This window comes from Magnolia sinica, chromosome 11, assembly GCF_029962835.1.
Source record: "Magnolia sinica isolate HGM2019 chromosome 11, MsV1, whole genome shotgun sequence".
Classification (NCBI taxonomy): domain Eukaryota; kingdom Viridiplantae; phylum Streptophyta; class Magnoliopsida; order Magnoliales; family Magnoliaceae; genus Magnolia; species Magnolia sinica.
In genome coordinates, this window is record NC_080583.1 from 67,356,178 (window position 1) to 67,383,474 (window position 27,297).

A 27,297-nucleotide genomic window follows, 5' to 3' on the forward strand; every position below is an offset into this window, starting at 1 on the left:
TGGATGCTTTAAAAATCACACTTTTTTTTTTTCATTTAGATCACATCCAGATACATTTATAAAAGTAACATTCACGAGAATAAAATTGACTGTGCTGATTATTTCATCAGAGTAAAAGAATTCTATAAATAATCAAATGCCCTCTCAATGGGAGCTTATTACATTATCGAGTTTACAGCGGAAGTATAAAACTAAATCATAAAACTTTCTTATTCTCTCAGCATAATCTTCCATAGGGAGATTGTCTTCTAGGTCTTCAAACTGTACGTCACCTGCATCATCTGTACAGTTAAAGAGGGTCAACACCCTACTCATAGTGATGATTATCCTTTAAGATTAACAATAATTCAAGAGATTCATAAAAGCAATATAAAGGTTCTGATATGTCTCATATTCTATTACTATAAAGAGTATCAGTATGCGAAAACAACCTACCTGAGATGCATGCCTAAAAGAGTGTGTGTGACTCATCATATATAGTGATCATCACAATGTGAAATACGATTTATAAAAAACTCGACTCAACTTGCATCCCATAACTACGGATATTTGCCGGCATGGCTAATGTTAACATGGATTTATGCGAACATCCCAAGGTGTCACAGCAACATGGTTGGGGATTTACGTAACATGATGTGTTCATTGAACGACTATTTGCGATATCCAATTCTGAAAAAGTGATATAACATGCATGACGATTTACTTACATCGATTGTGCACCACGCCAACCAACCCACGAAATTGCGTGCAGATGAAGAGGGCCACTACCCATAACACATTACGTCCATAATAAATATCAAGTAAGTATTTGTGCTATCTCTTAACACATCACTTACATTGATAGAGAATATAAACTGAATCACAGGGTTTTGAAATACCAAGACACCTGCTCAAGCCTTAAAGGCAAATAGCATAAGGCTAATATAATAAAGAGGAGAGTGAGAATGGTCAACTCAACAAAGAGAAAAGTGGCATTGGCCAACTTAACAAAAGGATAGTAGCAATGGGTAACTCAACAAAGAGGAGAGTAGTAATGGCTAACTCAACAAATAGGAGAGTGGCAATGTCCAACTCAATAATAAGAAGAGCGGCGAGGGCCAACTCAATAAATAGAGGAGTGACAATGACCAACTTAATAAAGAGAAGAGTAGCAAGGGCTAACTCAATAAATTAATAAGGATAAGGGCAAGGCTTATATCCATTGCCTCACATAAATTCATGAAGATCATGCATAATATCATAATTTCCAAAGGATAAGTAAATGATGGTGGTAAATCAATCAATTGAAAGGATAATTCACAGTAATATGGAAGCATGAAAAAGGCAAGATAATTCATATCAATTTAAATCAAAGTAATCTTAAAGGATAAAACTCTCACCTTTGATGTTTGTTTCTTCTTCGCGTGTGAATTGGTACTGCGGATTGAAGTTTTGACCTAGTGTTTTAACCATCTGAAGGGTTAGATCTTTGCATAGTCTCCCTTATATGTTTATGATTAGGTATTGAAATTTGTCTAAGTCTAGGATGTGTCTTACCAGCATGTTTATATGGTTATAAGTTTAAGAAGTTTTATCCTTATCTTGACTAGACTCGAGTCTACACAAATTTTCTGGTCGAGTCGACTCGTTTTGACTTAGTCCTGGTCATCTTGAATCGACTAGCTGGATAAGAAAGAAAGGGACCTAGAGGGAAGGAAGTACCAAGTATGGATTTACCTCTGTCTGGATTGACTCAACAATCAGCAAGTTGTTGCAATTCTTTCCTGTTTTCTTCCTCTCCTTCCTGCTGCCCAAAGATTTACTCACTTTCTCTCTCTCCTTTCTTCTTTTCTCTTTGTTTCTTGTGTCTCTTCTGATTGTCGGACAAGAGGAGAATATATAGAGGCATGAGCCACCAGACCTTTCTTGTGATCAACTTACACAGCTCTCATTTACGTAAAGAAAACAAAGGAGTCTTCTTACGCAACCCAGGTTTGCACAAAAAGGTCAGAGTGGTGCAGCCAGCGTTTCTACTTTCTTCCTCTGTAGGTCAACCAACTTTGGATCAGTCTACTGAGGTTGATTAGCCCACCAGATCAACGATCCGATCATCCTGAAGTGGGGATTTACGAGCGTTCTTCCCGTGTGTTGCGGCTGTCTTGCGTGAGGAATCAGCGGATGTTGAAGTTTCCATTCATTTTCCATTCTTTTGGACGACGTGGGTGTGATCGGAACTCCATCTCCATGGGGTCGACAGCTCGGATTAGAGCCATGCTTCCGGATCCGATCATGTTTCGCAACAGAGGATAAGGTGCGAGCAGATTTCTTGCGTCTTGCGAAGAAATCCCCTATTTCCGGAATCGTGGAGATCTCCCGAACTTCCAGGTATTCTTGGTTGGGATTGGATCTCCCCCTGACATTTATTGGATGGCTGAGATGCTCTCCATCCAACGGCTGACGTTCCAGAACCGTATATATCCAGCTAGGCAAATTCAAAACAGTTTTCGTTCTTAGGTTAAACTTCTATACGTAGTCCGTTTGTGACTGTATTTGTGCTTAAGTGTGAGCTTTTCTTCATGTGAGTCAACCTAGGATTTGTTCGAAGGTGGGGTCCGCACATGATGGACTATTTGGATCATCCCATTGGAAGATCAAGGTGGGCCACAACTCGTCCTAGTGGACGATGTCCGTTCTCTTTGCGAACGGTGGGAGAAACGCTCCCACCTTTTTTGAATTCTGTTGGGTTAAACCGGGTTCGACCTGACTTCTAGTTCAGTGCACTGCCGGTGCACATGTACCGTGTGCACTCGAGCCTAATTGTCAGGCCCATAGTTATTTTTTTGAGAACTCTACACCGTCCATTCGTTTTGTTAGCCCATGTTAGGGGTTGAGCCGAAAGTTAAAGCATATCCTAAGATCAAGTGAATCATACCACATGCAATAGTGGGTTTTATGGTTTCCATTGTTAAAACCTTTCTAGGCCCTACAATGATGTTTATTTGTCATTTAACCTGTTCATAAGATCATACAGATATCGATGAAGGGAAATATCCTACTACAACTACCCATGACCTTTGCTGGACACCAAAATCAATGGTTAAAGCGTTGATCTGTCAATTGGGTCACTTTTTACAATGATCTAAGAGCTAAAATTCGACATGCATAGTTAATTTACAATACATAGGCAAGGTATATGATTTCACATCAAACAGATCGCGATAACCATGTGATCTAGAATTCAGGGATCTAAGTTAGTGGTGTTTTCGTAATTATTGTTGATTTAAGAGTTTTGTGAAATCTAATGGTTCTATATGGTTATATGCAACTTTTTAAATAATTCTTACAAATGAACTTACATTTAAATCATTACGGAAGGAGAGTTATTTGCCAATTCATTTATGGGAAGGTTTATATGTCAAATCACCTAATGGATGGCCCTGCCATAAAATCAACGGTCAGATGGATTGATCTATCACTACAAGAAAGAGAGTTTTTAGCGACGAAACTTTTAGCGACGAAATTTTTTTTCATCGCTAAAAGTGACTTTCAGCAACGAAATAAATTTTCGTCGCTAAAAGAGTAACTTTAGAGACAAGACTTTTAGCGACGAAAGTTTTCGTAGCTAAAAATTGTGGACGAGACTTTTAGCGACGAAAATATTCGTCGCTATAGGCTCGAAACATTTTTTGCACGATTACTTTTAGCTACGAAACTTTTTGTAGCTAAAAATCGTGTATGGGACTTTTAGCGACGAAACAGTTCGTCGCTAAAAGTAATTTCCTGCTTTTTAAAAAAAATTTCAGCTAAGAGTTTTAGCGACAAATATTTTCGTCGGTAAAAATCAGAAATTTGCTTTTAGCGACGAAAACTTTTGTTGCTAAAAGTATTGTGTATTCCACTTTAAAAAATCTGGAGTAATTTATAGAAGAGTTTTAGCGACGAATATTTTCGTCGCTAAAAATGAAGAGTCTGCTTTTAGCAACGAAAACTTTCGTCGTTAAAAGTGTCCAGTTTGAAAATTTTGGCCCTGACTTTTAGCAACGAACCAAGACTGTCGCTAATAATTTTCCCGTTTTATTAAAAATTTTCCAGCTAAAAGTTTTAGCAACGAATATTTTCATCGCTAAAAGAGTTGTGTATTTCGGTTTGAAAATGTTGGCCCTGACTTTTAGCGACGAAAAGTTGCGTCGCTAAAAGTAATTTTCCGCTTTTTAAAAAATTTTCCCTCTTAAGAGTAACGAATATTTTCGTCGGAAAAAAACAAAAAGTTACTTTTAGCGACGAAAATGTTCGTTGCTAAAAGTATTATGTATTTCGGTTAGTTTATTTTTGGCCCTGACTTTTAACGACAAATCAAAACCGTCGCTAATAATATTTTTAGTGATAAAAATGTTCGTCGCTAAAAGTAATGTTGCTTTTGAAGAAAAAATAGGAAATTTGAAATTTTTGAGAAAAAAATTATAATATGAGAAATTTTTTGAGATTTTTAAAATAAAAATTCTAAATTTGTATTTTAATTTTTTTTGATATATTTTATAATAAAAATGATATTTTATTAAAAGAGAAAAAAAATATACATTTTGGAAAAAATGTTATTTTTAAATGCAAATTGAAATTTATCTGTGAAAAATAAATTTACTAAATTATTAGGGAGATCCACTAATTGAACCTTTAATCAACTCTTTTTGGACAATTTAATTAGTTCAGATTGTACAGTAAATAACTTCAGATGTTTAAATCAAATTCACCAATTTCTCCCAAATTGGATCACTTGCCCTCAAATTTTGAAATCGAACGTTCAAATCCTTGATTTTGTTGGAAAAATATGAAGAATCAAGCATTTCTCACCTATTGGCACTAATTTGGTACGATTTGAACAAAAAAAATGGTACAAAATGCAAAAATATGACAATGTTTGAGAAAAACTTTAAAAACAAAATGATGCTTTTGGAAAAAAAAAAATCAACATTTTGAAATTTTTGAGGAAAAAAATTATAATATGAGAAATTTTTTGAGATTTTTAAAATAAAAATTCTAAATTTGTATTTTAATTTTTTTTGAAATATTTTATAATAAAAATGATATTTTATTAAAAGAGTAAAAAAGTATACTTTTTGAAAAATATATTATTTTTAAATGCAAATTGAAATTTATCTGTGAAAAATAAAATTACTAAATTATTAGGGAGATCCACTAATTGAACCTTTAATCAACTCTTTTTGGACAATTTAATCAGTTCAGATTGAACAGTAAATAACTTCAGATGTTTAAATCAAATTCACCAATTTCTCCCAAATTGGATCACTTGCCCTCAAATTTTGAAATCGAACGTTCAAATCCTTGATTTTGTTGGAAAAACATGAAGAATCAAGCATTTCTCACCTATTGGCACTAATTTGGTACGATTTGAACAAAAAAAAATGGAGCAAAATGCAAAAATATGACAATGTTTGAGAAAAACTTTAAAAACAAAATGATGCTTTTGGAAAAAAAAAATCAACATTTTGAAATTTTTGAGGAAGAAAATAAAATATGAGAAAATTTTTTAGATTTTGAAAATAAAAATTCAGAATTTGTATTTTTAATTTTTTTTTTTGAAATATATTATAATAAAACATCATGGTGATCCATGGGTTTGCCATATCCCGGGACAAATTCATCGGGTTTGTTTGGCTCGTTTGGCATATCATGGGATTTTACCATCCCATCCCTCCTAATCCCTCTTAATCTGCTTGGCCAAACAGGCCTTGAATGTATTTGGTCTATCCATGTCATCTATCCGTTTTTCTGTCTAATTTGAGTTGAGCCCAAAAGATCAAGTGGATCATATCACTGGAAACAATGGGGATAATAATTTCCACGTAAAAACCTTTCTAGGCCCCACAGTGATGTTTATTTGTCATCCAACCTAGTTCATAAGATCATACAGACATAGATGAAGTTAAAACACAAATATAAGCTTGATCCAAAACTTCTAGGGCTCCCAAGAAATTTTCAAATGTAGATGTTCAATTCAATTGTATCTTGTTGTGTGGTTCTTATGAACATTGGATATGCCTCATTTTTAGTCTCAATCTGAAAATTTATCTGTTAAAATTAACGGATGGAGAGGATAAAATACATAAATTATGGTGGACCTCACAGAGTTTACTCGTAGTGAGTTACTCACTATGCAATCCACTTCAATGGTAATAAGCTATATGGGCCCATAGAAGAGTTCAAAAATCAGGCAGATCTAAAATTCAAGTGGGCCACACGTCAGACAAAATAGCCGAGATGAAACATCCACCATTGGAAACTTGGTAGGACATCGGGATGATATTTGTGCCCATGGTTTTATTCGTGTGATGAAAACCTTATTAACGGTTGAGATGGTGTATAAATATCATAATGGGTTCTAGGAAGTCTCAATGGTGGACGTTTCCATTCTCAGTATTTCACTCGGAGTGGCCTAGCTTAGTTTTGAATCTGCCTGATTTTTAAACCCTGTCCCATTACGAGCTTGAGAAAATCATGAACAAAGTGGTTTTGTTACTGCATTTCTGTGGGCCCACATAGCTTTTGGTCACAAGAACTTCCCATGATGCATTTCGTCATCCATCCCTTAGCATGCATTTTGCAGTGAGGATTTTGACAACTCACGGTGCCCCTTATTAGCATATATTGTTGGGGTGGGTTTTCAATCCGTTTTGCTTCCTAAACTATGATCTCTCCTGTTTTTGTTATAATCATGCCATAGATGCTATGGTAACAATGCTTCATTGTTGATCCTAACCTATCATGCTTGGATTCGAATATGAGCCATTTGATCTTTAGTTCTCAATGTTCTAAATTTTCTATCCTAGACAATCATTAGTTCAGTGAATGCTTCTTAGTATAGACTAGAATATGAATAGTTTATTTCATCATCTAAGATGTATTTCGAGTTCTAAACCCATCCTCGATGGCTATGGTATGGTGGGCACCATTCTCTATTAAAACCTTTATAGCGACTGACGCAGGTATGGACGTGATGAGGTCGATCACTATCTTCCTCAAAGTGGATAATTATTCCAATTCCACGGAGCTTTTCTATATTCTTCATAAAGATTCCTCGAATCCACGAGAAAAAATAGAAATAAATTCTAGTAAATTCAAAAATAGCTTAATTGATGATAAAAAAAAATGGAATTACATGCGTTTTTAATTGTCACTTGCACAAATGTGATTCTTTACAATTATAAGCAAACCATGATAATCCTAACAAATGGATGAATCGAAATGTTGATTGGACCTATTTTTGCGTAAATGATCTTGACCATCCATTTTTAATTCCATTTACCGAATGGTCAAATTTACTAAATCAGTGTGATATTTTCATGGTAGTTCTTGAAATATGGATTAGACCTGATGAACCGTATTGATCAATGGTTTGGACCGTCTAGGTTCTGTATAAAAATGGGAGCACTATAACTAATTGTGTTCATAGGCACCAGAGCATTTCTAAATAAATAAATAAAAGAGTCCTTGTGGAGCAACAACATTCATGGGAGATGTGTTGGTGTTTCCTCACATAAAATTTTTAAAATTAAAAAAATTAAAAAAATTAGGCGTTGATACCAAAAATGAGAGGGATATAAATCTCAAGTGGACCACACCACATGATAACAATAGTGATTGGATATCCACCATTAAAACCCTCGTAAGGTCCATTGTACTTTTTATTTGACATTAAATCTATTGATTAGGTCATACATGCCCAGATGAAGGGAAAAAAAATATCAGATTGATCCAAAACTGTATATGGACCCCAAAAGTAACTTAATGGTCCACGCTCATTCAACACTGTTTCCTATAACGTGGTCCAGTTGAGATTGGGATATAACTCGTTTTTTGCCTCATACCATAAAATGATATGGAAAAAAAGATGGACGGCAGGGATGAAACACATAAAACATCGTGGGGCCCACACAACACTGACCACCAGCCAAGAGCGTTGGTGTCAGCGCGAGTAGAGAGAGGGAGATATACTCTCCTCTCTCGGTCTCTCACTCTGTCTGTCTCCTGTCTGCAGCGCCCTCTCTCGGTCTCTCACTCTCTCTGTCTCCTGTCTCGCGCGCCCTCTCTCTCTCTCTCTCTCTCTCTCTCGGTCCCTCTCTCAACCGCGCCCTCTCTCTCTCTGTCTCTCTGTCGCTCTCTCTGTCTCTCTCGGTACTCTCTCTCTCGTGCATCCTCTCTCTCTCTGTCTCTCTCGGTGGATCGGTGGACCGTGATCGGGTATCTCTCTCTCTCTCTCTCTCTCTCTCTCTCTCTCTCTGACCGTTCTCACGGTTGACGGAAATCCCTAATTCTAGATTCGGGATTCGAAATCCCTAATTTGCCTGTATGGGATTTGGATTTGAGGATTCAGAATCAAAAATCCCTGATTTTTTGATTTTTTGGGGATTCATATCTGAAAATCCCTAATTAACAGATTTGGGGATTTTTTGGGGATTCATATCTGATTTTTTGTTGAATGCAATGGGGAATGTTCTGTTATAACTCAGAGTACAAGTAATGTTGTTGTTTTATTTTGATTTAAAATCTGGTTTCAATTTTAGATTTATATGTAATAGTGTATTACATTGTGTTTTTGGATTTTCGGTAATTGGCATTTTTTTTATACGAGGTTTGCCATCTCGTGCACAATATGAAAGGCGGATGTTGATGCAGCAGCAGTTAAAATAGCCATGGCTGGAGCTGGGTGTGAAAATGGTAGTAAAGTGGAACAGTAAGAAATGGCCTTCATATTGTTATATTTAACATTGTTGCTTTGTGGAATAAAACTGCAAATCCTATATAAAAGAGAGGATATGTGGCTATTAGAGTCTTTTTTCTTCACTTTGAAACTGGACTTTATGGAGGATGCATTTTTTAAGGTTTCATTAGATTGGTCTTGGTCTAATCTTTCAATTCTCTAACTGTTAAAAGGAAATAAATTTCCATCTAGAGTTGGTTATGAGTGTAGTTTTCTATGTAACTGTTAAAAGGAAATCAATTTCCCCCTCTCTTTTGGTGACTCAAACAGAAGAAGCCATCTCATAATTGAGGTTTTGTTATAACCTGTGTTGTTTTCTAAGTGCACATGTTTTCATTAGTATATTTATATTTTTACCAATCTGCATTTTCTTTTAAACTTTAATTTCTCGGTATCTTATGCAGGTTGCTTCAGATCATTATGGTTATTCTGTTATTGTATTTGGTGAGCTCATGGAATTCCATGAAACTGATTGAATGGAAGGAGCTTCTGTTGTTCATACAAGTCATGTTTCTGATTTTTTGGATGAATTGGGTGTGTGAAATTGCATGGAACTGATCAAATGAACATGGAACAATGAATGGCCTAGATGTTTAAACCACATCTCGTTGGGTCCACTGTACAAAAAAAAAAAAAAAAAAAGGTTTCAATGGATGTGCATCCACTCTTAACCATTGTTTATGTTGTTGCTCACCTAAGTTGTGGATTGGCCTCATTTTCAAGCCCATGGCTCACCATGAAAGGGTATATCTAATTCATGGGATAGGTGTCTTCAAATTTTGAGGATGTGTTGCAAGAAGAAAACCTTTACTTGATTACTGAGGTAAGTTGCTGATTTTTTATTTTTATTTTTCTGTTGATGAAGTATATTAAATAGCATGATTTAGGTCTTCATCAAGTTGCTGATACAGTTACATTTGTTGCCAGGCTATTATCATTTTGCAGAAATATTTTAGACCAATGAAATTTTAATATGACTGAAATGGACGGACAGCTGAAGGAAGCTGGTTGTCTTCATTTTCATTTTCTAAAATTTTGTTTGTCTTTTGCTTTTTGAACATGCATAGAATCCTACAAGGAATTGGGAAAATACAGACCAATCTTAGACTTCTTAGTGACATTCTATTTGGTTGTAAACAGGGGCACCTTCTGTGATTTGAAGCTTCATCTCATCATCAATAATGCCAGGTTTTCTCTTTTAAGTCACTAGATAAAACCCAAGATTTTTGCACCCATATTCACTCTACAACCGTCATTATTGTCTGACTGTTGCACCCTTCGTGTATTCTAGATCATATAAATGATGGGCCACATTTAAATATTGCATCAATATAGCCTATCTAATGAGTATATTGTTGTAATTTTCTCCCCAAGTGATCTTTGAAATATGAATCACGTTTTTCACAGCTCATATGTTTAGACTGAGATGATAAATTGTAGGAAAATAAAGATGGTGTATGCAAACATTTCTTGTATATCAGTCCCTCGGGAGGACATGTTGCGAGGGAAGGTGGATTGTCTGTTGACACCCTTGTGAGCAGACTTGGCATGATTTGATTGAGTCGCGTGTTGATGATAGAAATGGAAGAGTGGATTAGATGTGCCTTGGCCTCATCTAAGATGGTGCAACCCTTACCTTGAGGCCCACTTTGATGAATGTATTCATGATGCCCATCTATTTTGCTAGGTCATTTTAGCTCATGAGCTCATAAATGAAGTAGATTAAAATCTAAGGTGGACCACACTATAAAAAATAGTTGTGATTTAATATTGGACCATTAAAAACTTCCCAAGGCACACTGTAATGTTTATTTCTCTACCATTAAAAACTTCATAAGGATTATCATAATGTTTATTTTCTATCTAATTTGTTAATATGGTCACAAAAATCCAGATGGAGGAAAAAAAACTAATATCAACTTCATCCAAAACTTTTGTGGCCTCCTTAGAAGTTTTTAATGGTCAATCACACCACTGTTTCCTATTATATGGTCCACCTGATATTTAAATTTATTTCATTTTCTGGGCTCATGCATTAAACTAATATGAAACAATGGATGGACAAAATAGAGCATGGGATTGCCTGGTGATCAAGTCACCAAGGATAACTTTGGGTGACTTGACCTGACCTGACGTGAAAGGATTTGATTTGCCACATGTTTAGCTGAGTATGTATTTGATCGAGCTTATCTTTATGGCACGGTTAGACAACTTCTTTGTCATGGACAATCCCATCCATCATTCCATTTGATTCATGGCCATTAAGGTAGCATTGGAAAGAAATCAGCCATTTTTAAATAAAATGAGCGAAAAAACGTGGCAAATCCAAATCGAAAGTGAACCATACATCATGAAACGGTGGTTATTGAATGCTTGTAGGCTGTAAACGTTTTGAATTTTAAATCTTGGTAGACATGGGCATTTGTAAGATTCTCTGTTTTGCCACTGCAATTTTTATTTTTTTATTTTTCAAATAGTGACCTAATTCTCATTTCATAGTTATCTTTCAGGGAATTCATATCTTTACTCATCTTGATTGATATTTTCCATTAGCATCTTTTCTTTCTACTTTTGGTAATTCAGGAGTACAAATTTGTATTGTTGTATCACCAATGTTGAAAGAAGGTTGCCATTATCAATCAGGGCAGGTGCAAATAGTGTCACCCTTATCTTTATTACATTTGAGCAGCTGCTAAGATTTGTGACCTGAATTGAGAATCTCTAAAATTTAAATGTTATTTATTTATTTATTAGTTCTGGTTGCCTCCTATGTCCTAATTAAACAGAAAATGTGATTAATGTGTAAATATACGCTGGCCATTGTTAGGTTACATTGGTGAACAGAATGGCTGAGGATCAACCAATTGCGAAGTGTTTATGCTATTCAACACTATCAGTTGACGGTCAATATGTGGTGTTGAGAGGACTCCACGACCATTTTAAGGAGTGGAATGCCCCGCTGGGTCCACACCGCGTAGCAGGTGTGGGCCTCACTTATCACCACCATCTGATCATGATCAGTTGGTAGTGATTGGCATACAGCCTATGGTGATAATAAACAATAGGTGTTTTTTTTTTAAAAAAAAAAAAAAAAAACTTTTTTCCTAACATAATCCAATATATTACTGGTGCAGCCTTGCTTGTTCGAATAACTTGACAGGAGAAATACCTATTACCTTCGGCAACTTGAGAAACTTGACGGACTTGTATATCAATTCTTCACTAGTCACTGGGGTTGTCTTTTCCATTTAGAAATTATAAATTATTAAACTCCATTCATATTATTTCTGTAAGATCCTTGATTTCATCGGGAACTGGACACGACTCAAGAGGCTGTAAGAACTTTATTTGATATGTTTTCAATGTAAATTGCTTCTTGCTTCTATATGAGAACATCTATATGAACCGTGATTCTAAACCACTGCAGGCATATGCAAGGCACATCTATGACGGGACCTATTCCTTCCAACATCTCTTTCTTGGTGAATCTAATTGAACTGTGAGGGCACATTCCATGTTCTTTTCTTGCTGCTTTATTACTTGGAATTTTCTTGGATTCATACCCAGCCTTGGAAGTGGTATGAAATGAATTACTTTATTGAATCCAATATATTTTGATTTTCAGGAGGATATCTGATTTGAATGGATCGAGCATGCCTTTCCCTGCATTGGGGGATATGACCAAAATGCAGAAATTGTGAGTTGAATGGATATACCCCTGATGGCATAAATATATCATTGTTCGTTACTTCTTTTGTTCATGAAGTGTCTGTCTTGCTCATATACTGCAGGGTACTAAGAAATTGCTTGATTTCTGACATAATCCCACAATATATTGGGACAATGACAAATCTGAAATCCTTGTAAGTTACTTTGGACAAATCTTTTATACATGGCCTTTATATATTTCTTTTCCCATGCCATTGAGTGCTGACTAGGCATTGTTAGATGCACAATATTCTTAAGTTTGGATGGTCAACTCTAAATTAAGTGATGAAAACATAAAATGAAAGTTGAAGATTCAGCTCCATGAGTTGACATGCAATTCACGACCACTGTCCAGCCAACTGTTTCATGGTTTGAAAGAAGTTAAATTAGGAAGGGAAGTGCAAAACTGAAGTGATTCGACGACAAATTCATGGTGATTTGGCTTTTCACTTTCATTTCTATGTTTATTTTGCTGTGTACTGGCTAATCCATCATGCTACTGGACAAGGAAAATTCTTTTGTGCATTCCATGTTCTTTACAATATACTACAGTCTTCAATCTCATGGCCTGCTATGGATGAGAACACGCATTGAATACATGTAACTTACAAATTCATTTCAGAGAGAATCTTCCCCAGTTTTTTTCTAATGATAATTTTCTCTTGTAGATAACTTACCTTTAACAATTTGACAGGAGAAATTCCAAGCAGCTTTTCAAGACCCTCAGCGCTAGATTATATGTAAGAAAATAGACATTCATTACCAAAATTTCACTGATTCTCTTGCTAGATACTTCAGGAAAATGGACAATCCTTCTGTAATTTTTGGACCCTCAATAATGCTTTAGTGATATTTTTGTCGCAAATTAGAAATCCGTCTCATGATATATATTGTTTTTAATGTAGGTATCTTACTAGCAACATGCTGACTGGGGTCATACCCTCTTGGGTCCGAGGTAGCAACCGTTACTTGTATTACTCAGTAAATCTCAAATTACATTTCACTGGCAACAGGATCTGTATATTTGATGGCTTCTTTTTCCATGCATATTAATGTTTTGTTAAACTCTCTTGCGAGATTACTTTAGGCCTTTCAGATTCCTACTGGGTTATTATTTTTTCCACTCCTGAAAAGGCATAAACATAGCATTGCATGATGCTGTCTTGCACGGACTTATCTTACAACAATTTTACCAGGCCTGATATAACCCAATGCTCAGCAGGAAACTTGTAAGAACAATAATTTTCCACACTTTGTTTGTTTTCCTTTTCCCGGAGTGCTATGTCCTTAGTTTTTCTCTTTCATGGATGTTCCTATCTATTCATATGCAGGAATTTTGCTCTATCCTTTGGTAGTTCTTATTTCCTTTGCTTCTATTATAAATTCTGTTTATTCTTTCTGTCATTACACTGATTGTTTCAAAGATTTTATTTCGAATGGAGCTTGGATATTAGGAACAATGTGTGATCTAGGTTGTATGAATGAAACTATAATAGTTATCAATTGCATCTGGTTTATCTACTTAATGTTAACCATCATTTTCTGTTGCAAAGTTACAATCAATATCTGTTCCTGTTTCTCTAATATGTATCTAATATTGAACTAACTCACCAAGTTGTTCAAGTGTTGATATATCATCATCATACAGGAACCGGACACTTAGAATGCCTTAAATGAGAAGCAACGATAGCTGGTGAATGCCAACACTAAGGATAGAAGCATCTATGAACAAGTAAGAAAGCTTATTTCTACATGAAAAGTTGAATCTAATTAATGCTTCTTACATTGGTATGACAGTGTTGCCCACACCCAATGTGAGATGTAACCAAAATAAAATGCTTGTTATATATGTTCAACAGGCCTATTAGATATCCTTGGTGACCATCTATCTTATGGACATGTCTTTGCAGAGATCTCTTCTTATGTCTGGCAGCATTTATATTCAATGTAAATCCAGGCCTTTCATCAGGTATGTCTGGTTCCCAGTTGGGCCATACATGGGCATCAAATCTGGATTGCCAGTTGACTTGGTTTCCATTCTTACCATACATACGTGGCTCATCTCAAAAAAAGAACCAACCTGATTTTTCTAGCTGCAGCACATACACGGTGGCAACCCACTAGATAAATTGGATCTTGCATACATGTAGGGATGGTAGTAATTAGAATCCTACTCACACACTTCTTATTGTAATTGGTGCATTCTTGCACATGTAATTGATGCATTCAATTGTGAAAGGATTTATGACCCACACCTCCTTATCCAACAATCAAAACACTAATACCAGAAAACAGAAAGAACCAAAATTAAAGAGAAAAATGAAAATTAAACCAAAATTGGACACATGCCATGATGGTTTGTGATTTGAATTTTTGGTGAGGAAACTTGTTTGACAGTCATGTTGAAGGTGATGCTTTTGTCCTTCTGTATCATATGTATGCAACTGATGCTTGATGTGGAAATCTGGCCATTTTGAACCTTCTCTAATTGCATAAGTGGCTGAACCAGCTCTGTATCCACTAGTTTCTGTAAATTTGGATGTTTGATGGTTACTTGCCATTTAGTATTGAGTGGTTTTTTGGAAGGCTTAATGTTGCTGAAAATGAAAAAAAATATTTTTCTACTCTCTAGGAGTATTTTCATGCCATTTGGCGTTGGGTAATTTTGCGCATTGGAAGGCTTACTGTTGTTTCCTTCTTAGCCAATTTTGGTTGAATTGATTTATGTGAGCTTACTATTGATCAAAAGAAATAATATACATGAGCTTACGTGTCCCTGTGTGTGGTCAAAGGGGCATGGGATCCAATGTTGACAGAACAAAGGTCATTGTTAGTACTGAAACTGCCCCTCTTTTTTTTGCTGTTGAGATTTTATCATGGTTCCATGATATCTGTTTATTCTAGAGGAATTTCAATCTTTGCTGAAATCATCTGCAAATTGTTGTGGTCTTGTATCATGGATAGAATTTGTTTCCACAAAAGAAGATTTTGGATCTGAACTAGCTATAAGTACTATAAGCAGATTTTGACATTTTGCTTGTAATCTAGTAAAATGCACCATTACTCACTTGCATATGTGTATTGTATGTTAATATCCCATTACTCTCCCCTGCATTTATGTATTGTATTTTAACGCATGTTTAGATGTATTCCAGAATGAGAATGAAATTGAGTATGCATCAGCTGGTGCACATTCACTGGATTTGAGCTGTTTGGTGCATCTAGAAAAATATTAATAGTTGGATGTGCTAATGCTCATCTGCAAAATGTGCCACAAAAAACATTTCTGTTACAGGTTCATTATCTATCATTGTGCTTTCTCCATGCAAAGACCTCAGCTTTAACAGCTTCATTATCTATTATTCTTCCAAAGATGTCACAATCCATGCATTAAAATCTGTAAATATATATGAATGCACTGTTATGTCCTGGAATTCTTGTATATGGTTTGGTTGATTGTTCATTTCTAGCCACAAGGCCATTTTTGTTGTATTGAGGTGGATATGAACTTATATCATCTTACAGGTTGATATGTTTACCAATGATTGCTAGGTTGAACAAATTCTTGTTCAATGACCTTTATGGATATTGATCCCAAAAACATTTTAGTGCACTGTTTCTAGTCTATATCCATTATATTATGAACTTACGTTTTGTGTTTGCTCTAATATAATAAGATGTCAATTTTAGATTTCTTCTCTCCCTCTCTATGCTTGAAAGAATGGGATTTTGGTTCAAATGCATAAGATGGACATTGAAATCATTGGTCTTCTTTGATTTTGTTTTCTTTACCATTTCTTCTGTAAAGTGCTTCTAAGTTGTTTGAACTGATGCAGGTAAGAAGTTTTGGAATGTGTTTCATCTGCAGCCTATGCGTGATCAGAAGGTACAATTCCAAAAAAAATATCATCTAATTTCACATTATTTCCATTGCTTTATGATTATACAATTCCAAAAAAATGAGAACCAGAGGTTAACAGTACACAGACTGCTGAAATTGATGTTTTACCAATAGATCACTACTATGATGCCTTAGGAGGGCCTGAATTGGATACTCTCAGGGTACATGGACTTTTGTTTTTTCTTTTTTTTGCTGCTACTGTTGTTGTGCTCCATTTGCTTCGTTCAGCTGACAGGATATCATCTCTATAATTATAAATGCTGTTTCAAAGCAAGTGTGGAGTGCTACTAATTTGGAGAGATCTGACATAAATAAAGTCTTCTATTGGTACGAGAGCATAATCAAGTTCTCAAATCTGCACTTGATTGAAAAAGATCTTAATGGCATTAGTGCTAACATGGAATGCATATGCAAAGTTAGTTATTTATGTGCAAAAAAAGAAAAAAAAAGAAAAAAAAAAGGAGAATGTGGTCCGGACCCAATTGAGGAAGTTATGCAGAAAGTGTAGTTAGCATAGTGTCCCAGTGGGAATCAGAAGTTTAACTGGTAATGGTATCATCTCTCCTTGATAGGGGCAATAGTAATGGACTGAAGACAACTGAATCTGCTAAGGCATCTAGAAGACAGTCCGTCAATTTATTATTATTATTATTTTTCATTTTCTTTAGATACTAAATCTGCTAAGGCATCTAGAAGACAACTGAAAGAGACAATCTACTCAGTGCTGTTTGATATGAATGTTCCTGCTGTTTGTAGAAGAACTGCAGGCATGGCAGCTGAGACCACTTCTCATCACATTATTGCTGAAGTGTGCAACATTCGCAGGAAGACAAATAAATCTTCTTAAAAAAAGGTGAAAGAGCATGCTTCTTTCTCCCAAAGCAATTTATAACCTCTTGACAAGAGTGCAGGACCTCATCCATGCTCCGCTCGAGTACTTTCAAGCGCATCTTATCAAGGTGAATGTGGCCAACAAGGCCTGTATCCGCTTCTGAACTTTCAGGTATTTGTCGATGCCTTTAAAGCGACTTTTTTCAAACGATTCTGAACTAAATATGCTGCATTCTCCTTGCAATGCATTTTCCCATAGAAGCACTCATTCAAATATAGAATAACTCTCCGATCTATAATATCATTCTTGAAGTTAACTTTGCACAAAAGTATTTCCTTCATCGATTCCCATGAAGAGTTGTTGCTCTGAGAAGAATCAAGAACTGCTTTATATGCAGGATTTGATACTGCAGTAGCAGCTAATACACCAACTGGTTCACCAACAAGAGACTTGCCAGGACTATTTTTGTCCACCTGTCCATACTCAAATTGAATTATAGAATTGTTGCAGAGGTTTCTCATTGTCCCATCATAACAGATAACGACATCTCTAAGTGTGGCCATTAGATTTTTAAACAAAGTTCCTGGTTCAGTAAGTCCTCTAGAAGAACGGATCAACACTTCCCTGGATGATATGGAATGGACCAACTCTTCATAGGGGGTCAGACCTTGAAAAAAGGAGCTCTTAACTAACCCAAATGCCTTAGAAGGATAGTCAACACCATTAATAGAATACTTATTTTGGAAGTGGAAACTCATATCACCATTAACAGAAAACTTATTTTGGAAGTGGAAACTCATATCACCATTAACAGAATACTTATTTTGGAAGTGGAAGCTCATATCCTCAACCAAACGCCTTGAATAAAACTTCCCTCGGTCATAAAGTTGAAGCCCCAAAAAGCCAAGTTGTTGAACAACCTTACTGATAGCTGAATCATTTTTAGAATCTATCAAATTACCCAAAGCAGATAACTTTAGAATACGAGTCACGATTGGCAGTTTTATAGTTTTCAGGTAGCTTTCCACTAACAACTCTACAAGTTCATTGTAATTTGATCTCAAGTGAAGCAGCAAAGGTGATATGTCCTGAATCTTCTGCTTTATATCTTTAGTAACAGCCTTGGGAATGTCAAAATCATTCAGGCCAACACTATATCCTTCTAAAAAGAGAATGTCCTTCAGCAATGGCTGCAACATATTAAAGAACTTAACAGCCTCTTCTGTTCCCTTCTTGTCAAGAACAGAAGTAACAATCTCTGTGAATGATGACTGCAGTAAATCTCTATTGAAATCAATCCTCACCATTTCACTTTTACTGATCAAATGCCTCTCCCCAAAGCAGTCAAAAACGCAGGTAAAGCACTCTGTACCATTTGCAAAACAGTCCACAGAGGACTTGTATGGTGAGCCTTAAGCAAAGCAGGTTCCAGTAAACTGGTGAAACACACATAGCCAACTGTTGTGCAGTCGCTTTGTTCAAGAAAAAAGTCCTAAACATGAGTTTAAGTGACAATAAAGAATCATGCACCAGTTGTAAATTCAGACTACCACTATGAGAACTACGGATTTGCTTTTCAACACTAAACAGCTCCAAAACTTCTGCCTTTGCTACTAGAGACTGGATAAAATATATGAACACAATCCCCATCAAAATCTGCACCTAGGGAAGCACAAATAAGGGGATTGATCTTAACAGTATGGTCGTCATGCACATAGAAAGAAAATGCTTGTAATGAATGTTTATGAGTACTAGGTGGCCTATTAATGAAAACAATGTCTCCGTCCATAATCCGCCTATTTATGATTTGACCAACTTTCAAATCTGATTTAGTTTACTTTGATTCTCTTTTTTCCAATTCAGTTTTGAAAATTTTGAATGTTAGAGAAGTGCTACTGTGATTTGTCTGGATGTATTTAAGTGACTATTTTGTGTGTTCTCTACACCATAGTGAAGGACCACAGCTGGTTACAGAAAGTTGTGAGGTGCATTGGACACAGAAGGCTGAAGGAGATCTAATAGTCCAATGCTCCTGAGCTTTCACAAAGACCATTTTTTAGTGAAGCTATCATCTAGAAATGCAATAATCATTTCAGTGAAGCTGAAATGACCAATTTGAAACTATCATAGCGTTTGTATTGTGTGATCATTACTCCAAGTTCAACTAGAAAGGAATGTAATTGCAATTTGTACTCCATTATGAATAACACTAACCGTCGATACAGTTCAATCATTGCCACCTAATTGAACTGAACAATTGCAATCCAACTCAGGTGTGTTTCAAAATGCAGCGTAAAATATGCATTTAGATCAATGGATTATTTCTAGCCTGGTGAACCTGTGATTAGCTCTGTTTTGAGCTTGTAGATTATCTTTGCATTAAGTCGATGAAACTCAATCAGGCCTTGAAAGATTTGAATTTTATTTTGTATTGTGACTTGAATAAAAGATATGATGTCATTGAGAAAACCCAAAAGCCACAACTCAGTTTTTCATTTTTTCTTTTTGCAGTGGCTATAAGTACATGCCTTATCAACTTTTGACTTGCCACGTCACGATGGAGGTGAGTTTCTTGGCTGTTAACTGGTAGCTCTTTGTTGGAAAGTATTCTTCTTCATCATGGTTATCAAACAATTCCTGTTACAACAAAAGTGGCTGATGTGCCAGTCCATGTTGGCATTGAGTTGTAGTTTGACCACCAAGTGTGTCAGGTTTTTGGGTATCACTCTGTGATTAGAGTTCATAGAGAACCCACAGACATGTTATGGAGTCACAAATCATATGCCTGTTTCCAGTGACTAGTAGAAATGATGTCACATGATTTTCAGTTCAATTGGTAGGTGTATTACAGTGCAGAAACACTCAGTGTGCCAGTGGAGATGATAGAAGGGAAGTGTGAAGCTAGAAAGAAGCATGATCTTCCATCTCTGGATGACCCTGCAATCTTTGAGCATATCTTCTTCAGTGAATACATGTATGATCCTTCCAAATGTTGGGTGGTGTAGATAAAAGAGAAAGATGGCGATGATGTTAAGATGCAAGGACAAGGAAACAAGTGTGCATGGCTATGGAACTTGACTAGAAAGTAGGTGGTAAGGAAGTTGTCGAAATAGGAAGAAGACGATGATTTTTTGTATATTTGTTTATTATATTAAACTTATATGTATTTATGCGTGAATAAGTGTGATGCGGATAAGATTGTTTGTGTTTGGATGAATGTACTTTTATGTTTGGATGGATTTTCTTGTTTGGGTTTAGATGGATGTGAATGTGAATATGATGAAATATATTATATAACAGGTGTATATCAGGATGAATATGATGAAATATATTGTTAACAGGTGTATATTAGGAATTTTGAGCTAGAATAATTTTTTAAAAAGAGACTTTTAGCAACGAAACTTTTTGTAGCTAAAAGTTTTGTAATTTATTTTTAGCTGCGAAAATTTTCGCTGCTAAAAGTCTTGTACAATTTTTTAACGACGAAAATTTTCGTCGCTAAAAGTAGAATAATTTTTTGGTAGCGAATATTCTCGCTGCTAAAAGTCTTGTACAGTTTTTTTAGCGACGAAAATTTTCGTCGATAAAAGTGGAACGATTTTTTAGGAGCGAAAATTTTCGCTGCTAAAAGTCTTGTACAGTTTTTTCGCGACGAAAATTTTCATCGCTAAAAATGGAACGATTTTTTTAGTAGCGAAAATTTTCGCTGCTAAAAGTCTTGTACAGTTTTTTTAGCGACGACAATTTTCGTTGCTAAAAGTTTTGTAATTTTCGCTGCTAAAAGTTTTGTATAGTTTTTTTAGCGACGAAAATTTTTGTCGCTAAAAGTGGAACATTTTTTAGCAGCGAAAATTTTTGCTGGTAAAAGTCTTGTACAGTTTTATTAGTGACGAAAATTTTTGTCGCTAAAAACCTTGCATTCAGCGACGATTCGAATTCTTCGCTGATAAAACGCTTTGACATCGGTCTTTTAGCGACGAATTTAGCGACGAAAAATTTCGTCGCTAAAACTTTTTAGCTACGAAAATTTGACTTTTAGCGACGAAAATTTTCGTCGCTAAAAGTGAGATTATTTCTCACAATCAGATCAATGTTGGAGAGTGTGTGTAAGGTTAAGATAGTTAGATTGGTATTATACACATGTACATATTAAGTTAACTTCTTAGTAACACTCGAGAACTTTCAATACTTGGGTATTGAAATGTTCGGGGTGTTACAGAATCTGTCTAAAATCTCAAAAGGACTAATAAAGTAGGGCACGAGCTTCCCCTTCTTCCCAAACGACATCATACTGTTTATGGATAAGACGTTCAAGAACACACGATCACCAACAGGGAATTCTAGATCCCGCTAATGGTTATCCGCATAACTCTTATGTCTACTCTGAGTAACAAGCAACCGCTTAAGGATAATATCGATTTTCTCCAATGTTACTTGCACCAGCTCGGGTCCTAATAAACTTCTCTCTCCGACTTTCACCCAACATTGGGGAGCTTGGCACGGGCAACCGTAAAGTGCCTCGTATAGGGTCATGCCAATGCTTGCTTGATAATTATTATTGTAGGCGATTTTGACGAGAGCCAAATGGTCATCCCAGCTTCCTTTGAAGTCTAATACACATGCACCCATCATGTCTTCTAGAATCTAGTCAACCCACTCAGTCTGCCCATCAATTTACAAGTGGAACTTGGTGTTGTACTTTAATTAAGTGCCTAATTCTTCTTGAAGCCTTCTTCAGAATGTTGAAGTGAATTGGGTATCATAGCCTAAAATGATTTCTAGCTGCACCTCATGCAATCACACTATTTGCTCGATATACAACTTGCCAAATTGTCCATAGAGGAGGATATACGAATGGGCAAAAATCGGACCATTATCATCAACCTGTCAATTATCACCCAAATAGTGGCACACTTCTTCTGGGTCCTAGGGAGATCAGAAATAAAATCCATGGAGATATTGTCCCACTTCCAATTGGACATGGGTAGGGGCTGAAGAAAGTCAGGTGGCTTGCAGTGTTCTGCCTTAACCTGGTGACATGTCATACACTTAGCTACAAAGGCAAATATATCTGCTTCATATTATTCCACTAGTATTAGCACTTAATGTCCTTATACATTTTCATGCTGCCTAGATGAATGGTCAACTTGGATCGATGCACATCATTTATAACCGCTTCTTTCCACCAAGGATTATTAGGTATGCATATATGATCATTATATCTGAGTCTACCATCTCTGCTTATTCTCCAGTTAGGGAACTCACTACTCTCGCATTTCTCTTTCATCTCCTTGATCCAATCATCATGATCTTGTGCTTCAACAATCTAGCGAATCATCGATGGCTCCACGTGAGCTAAATACATACTTAGCTCATCCAATGTTAACTGGATGTCGAAGTCCTACACGAACTCTATCATCTCCCATTCCTTTACCATCATGGTGGCCATCATCTCATGCTTCTTCTTTCTACTCAGGGCTTCAACTACAAGGTTTGCCTATCCTAGGTGATATGATACTTCGAAATTAAAATCCTTTAGCATCTCCATCCAACGTCGTTAATGTATATTTAAATCTTTTTGTGTAAAGATATATTTTAGACTCTTATGGTCGCAGAATAGCTTGAATTCTTCACCATACAAATAACACCGCTAGATCTTCAATGAAAATACAACAGTGGCGAGCTCCAAGTCATGAGTCGGATAGTTTTCTTCATGCTTCTTCAATTGCTGGGAAGCAAAGGTAATAACCTTCTCATTCTGTATTAGGAAACATCCCAATTCAAACTTAAACACATCATTATACACGAAGTTTTATTTAAACCAACCTAATTTAAATTGGTTTTAAACTCGTAAGTATACGAATCAGGTGTAGACACGGTACGTATTACAAGATCGTTCCCATGAGGACTGATTATCATAATTCAAATTTTATGATTCTTCTTAACTAATCCAATAAATAGTTTAGCTAGTTATTAAGTAAAATAACAAAAATCAATGAAAATAACTGAGAACAAGAAGGAAATTTCACTCAAGGAGAACACTAGGACTTTTGAATCCACCCCTAATTATCCTAACTCTTGTTTTATTTGTTGATTCACCCTAATTTAGATTGATATAAATTCAATAAATAAAGCACAATCTATGTCCTTGTTCAGGCACACAGGATGTATAATTCCCTTGAAGCCCAAGTGATTTTTCCTTTAACATTAATTGTCCCTAATGCATGCACATCAATTGTCATGTATATACACACATTAAGAATCAACCAAACCACTTAAATCCACATCCACCATATAATATCTTGATTATGAATCACAGAATAAGAAATTGAAAAAAAATCTCAAGGATCACATCTTTCCATCCATGTTTAGGCATCAATATATGTAAATTCCTATTTCTTTCTCTATAGGAAAACATGTTCATGGTCAGACACAAGCACACCTAGAATAAGATTCCAAACAATATCCACTTCTAGACTTTTGGTAAGCTCATAGATTGGAGAGGTATGGAGTTTTCATTGAATCATAATAGAGAAAGAAATAAATCAATCAATTCCGGATGAAATCAACAAACAACAAGAATCATTCAAAATAGGGGCTTCATCTCAGCCCTGGCTAAGAAATTAAAAATTCATGGGATGTAACATAGATTCAAATGGAAAGAAGAAAAATATAATTGATAAGAAACATATCCCTTACACAGCCCTCTAATTTCTTTCAATCTGTGACGAATCTGTCAACCCCAACACCGTCAAAAGAAATCTCTTTTGGAGCAATCTATTTTGGAGTAATCTCTTCTCGAGCAAACTCCCCTAGAGGAGATGATTTAACCCGGCTTTATGGCTATTTCAGCCGTCCAAAACTCTCAACGGCAGCTTCCTCTTTCATCCATTCGCAGCAACAATGGAAACCTGTTACTATTTCTTCTCCTGTTGAAAAACCAAAACAACAACTCTCTCCTGTTTCTTTTTTTTTTTTACCTTGGACCGAATAGAGGCAGTCGCCTCTTTCTTTCTTTCCATGCATTGGACTTCTGTTGCAAGACTCCGATTCTTTCCTTCTATATATATATATATATATATATATATATATATATATATATATATATATATATATATATATATATATATATATATATTTTTTCTTTTCTTTTAAAATATATTATAGTGATTCATAATTCGGACCACCTACTATATTTCAGGCATGTTATTTGCCTATATGGACCATTGGCATAAGCAATGGATGACCAGAACTACAAAAAAATCACTCAAACGTCTATCAATTAGATTTTGATCATTTAGCTTATTGGCATCTCGTATTCCAACCAAATTTGGACCCAACCCCTAAGTTCATGTGCTCTTTAAGGTGAACAGATCAGATAGGCCAAATTGGATCCCTAATTTCAATCTAAAATTTCAAGGAATCAGGATGACATAAGCATACGTGAGGAGCTCATCATATTGTTAATCTTTTTTACAAAAATTGCTAGTTTTCATTTTTCTCTTGTAACTTTCTTCACGGTCATCAGATTAAAGTGAAACTTGACACCTTGGCATTTTTCAACGCACTCTTCACACTGGTAAAAAAATCAGCTCAAGATTTCGCTTCAAGAAAAAGTCGATATTTTAACATTGGTGTATGTAGCGTTTATGCTCTCTCACTGTACTCTGGCCCGCACACATTGTTGTCATTCAATCTGGACCATTTGGCATACTTGTGATACTATTTTAACCGTACAGTTACAGTATCATCTTAAGATTTCATGTTCAACATACGTGTGGCCCCCTAGATTTCCAAATAATTGCAATATGATATATCCATTCATTTTCTCCATTCAATAAAATTCCATGACCTGCCTTAGATAATTTCCTGAGGGTTGGACAACTTCACGGCTCATCTGGACCATAAGTTTGGGAGATGTACATTCTTCCGTATCTATTCCATTTTCACATCATCTTCCATTATCTGTAAGTATCATCACAATCATAAAATCAGATGGAATTTGGGTAAAATAAGATATTGAAAGGCATAATTTTAGGAGTATAACTATCACTATTTCATATATATCAAATACCCCCAAACTTACATTTTGCTAGTCCTCAAGCAAAACAAAATTAACAAAAATAAAATCCTACCTACACCACTTTTGCAGGTACTCTCGATTGCATTTAGCATATGCAACAAGCCTTTAAACCCCTTGGTTGCCCCTAGTGGACGAGTTGTAGTCTTGTGAGGGTTTGCAACAATGTTACCCACAAACATTGAACCAAAAATTAAAAATGAGGATTGAATCATAACTTCCTATCTTTTAAGGCCATGAGACTTCATTACCAACAATGTGAATAGTGCTATGGAAATTACATTCAACCACACTTTTCCTTTTCAGCTATCTCAGAAAAATTGTCAAGAAAAAAATCTTATACATTATCCAATTAGTAGAAACATCCTACTCATGTTCATGCTCAAAGTGTTGTGTGTGTAGCCAATATCAACATAACTTACGATGTTTGAAATATGCATAACTCAATTCCCCATCCAAAAATGCGCTTTGACTTCAAATCTCACCAAGTATATTCACTCACAATAAAGTCACTCAGATGTTGGCTAAATTTTCTCTCATTTATATGTGAGTGGAATAAACAAAGCAAATATCTCACATATGGCATTCAAAAGACGATAGTATAAAACAAATTAAAATTTCGATCTCATGAAAGGAATATCAAATACTTAAGAATGTTGAATCATACACCGTAGTCTCTTCTTCACTATTCTCCACATTATAACCACACTACATCTTAAGATCAAGCAAGACTTCTATATAGGTTGTAATGAGGTTTAGGAAAGGATTGTCAAAGAAAGGTAAGTTAAGAATCAAAATATTTATAAACCCATGCTTTGATGCAAAAATTGATATGATTACCATTCCCGACTACCAATATTCTTCTCTTTTTGTTGTTTTTTTTTTTAAAACTCTTTTCTTGACAAACCTTAGTAATTTTTTTCTTTTCACTCTTTTTTTTTTTTCAATATCGTTCTCTTTTTTTCTCTCTTCAATTCACTTTTTCAACATATTTTCTTTGCCACTCAACATAATCATTCTTTGCATTTTACTGTGAAAAGCATGGTAAATTTTGTCATAGAAGGTTATAGTTAATGTGGTTAACAAAGAAAGGTTATAAAGGCTCGAAAAGGTTGCTACAGAGATATCATTTAGTAAAAGGACATTGTTAAAAGGCTCAAACTTTCCAAAAATGGCCTCTCTCATTTCCTAGATTTCACATGGTTAATCTCATGTCTCAAATAGATCTAGAAAAAATTCAGGTGTAATAATCCAATTTTGAAATGTCATTCTTAGAATTTTGACCAAAACAAAGAATAATGAGATCACAACGAAATTAATGTTGGATTCAAGAAAACATTGAATTTACTTATAACTCTCAGAAAATATAGAATGGTTCAACGCTCACTAAGGTTATTAGTCTCCACTTGTATTCTTCCGGTTCATTGATTTAAGTATTTTCATCCATTCTAAATCACATTCATATGGCTATGTGAATTATTATTTTTTCAAACATAAAAATTCATAAGATCAATCTAGAAAAAGGATAGTATATACCATTTAAGTTGATCTTTTCAATAGATAAGCTAAAAGTCCAAAATTTCATTTCATGCATTTCCTTCACACCATACATTGAAGATTAGCTTATTTGCACATCATGCATCATTCTAGCAAATTTCATCTCATCATTGTATTGGGAAGTTTACTACTCAATCATCAAAACAATTATTTATTTAATTTTTTATCAAAGATTTATTTCAAAGTCACCAAAATTTTGAAAACCTTACCCCCAAACTGAAAACAAACATTGTCCTCAATGTTTCAAGTGAAAAATCAATAGGCACAAGCAATGATTATAAAAAGAAAGGACGATAGGCAAAAGATTGGAAAAATTACGACCTCGGTGAACTGCTCCTATAAGGATACTCCCAAAAGAAAAGTAAGCCGTAAAGCATTGTACAAGCATGCAATAATTAAGTAAAAAGATAAAAGATAGGACATGCAAAGCACCCCCAAACTTGAATTATTGTACAATCTAAACA

General features: G+C 35.3%; 1 protein-coding gene and 1 pseudogene across 2 annotated transcripts in view; one reads left to right on the forward strand and one right to left on the reverse strand.

Moving 5' to 3' along the window:
* The window catches only part of LOC131219273 (serine/threonine-protein kinase ATG1a-like), a 63,736-nt gene extending 50,301 nt beyond the window's left edge, over positions 1–13,435 (forward strand). The window contains exons 1-4 of one of the 2 annotated variants that reach the window (XR_009158086.1): positions 12,233–12,452; positions 12,547–12,618; positions 13,132–13,203; positions 13,369–13,435. Coding sequence is in view for 1 of the 2 variants with exons in the window: in XM_058214332.1 (XP_058070315.1) it covers positions 13,132–13,154 (23 nt within the window). In the remaining variant the exon portion in view is untranslated. Of the gene's footprint in view, positions 1–12,232; positions 12,453–12,546; positions 12,619–13,131; positions 13,204–13,368 lie in introns of those variants that run through there. The other variant, XM_058214332.1, reaches the window with a different exon arrangement.
* A 3,571-nt stretch (positions 13,436–17,006) lies between these two features.
* Positions 17,007–19,012, reverse strand: LOC131218415 (DNA-directed RNA polymerase V subunit 1-like; annotated as a pseudogene).
* Between the last annotated feature and the right edge of the window lie 8,285 nt (positions 19,013–27,297).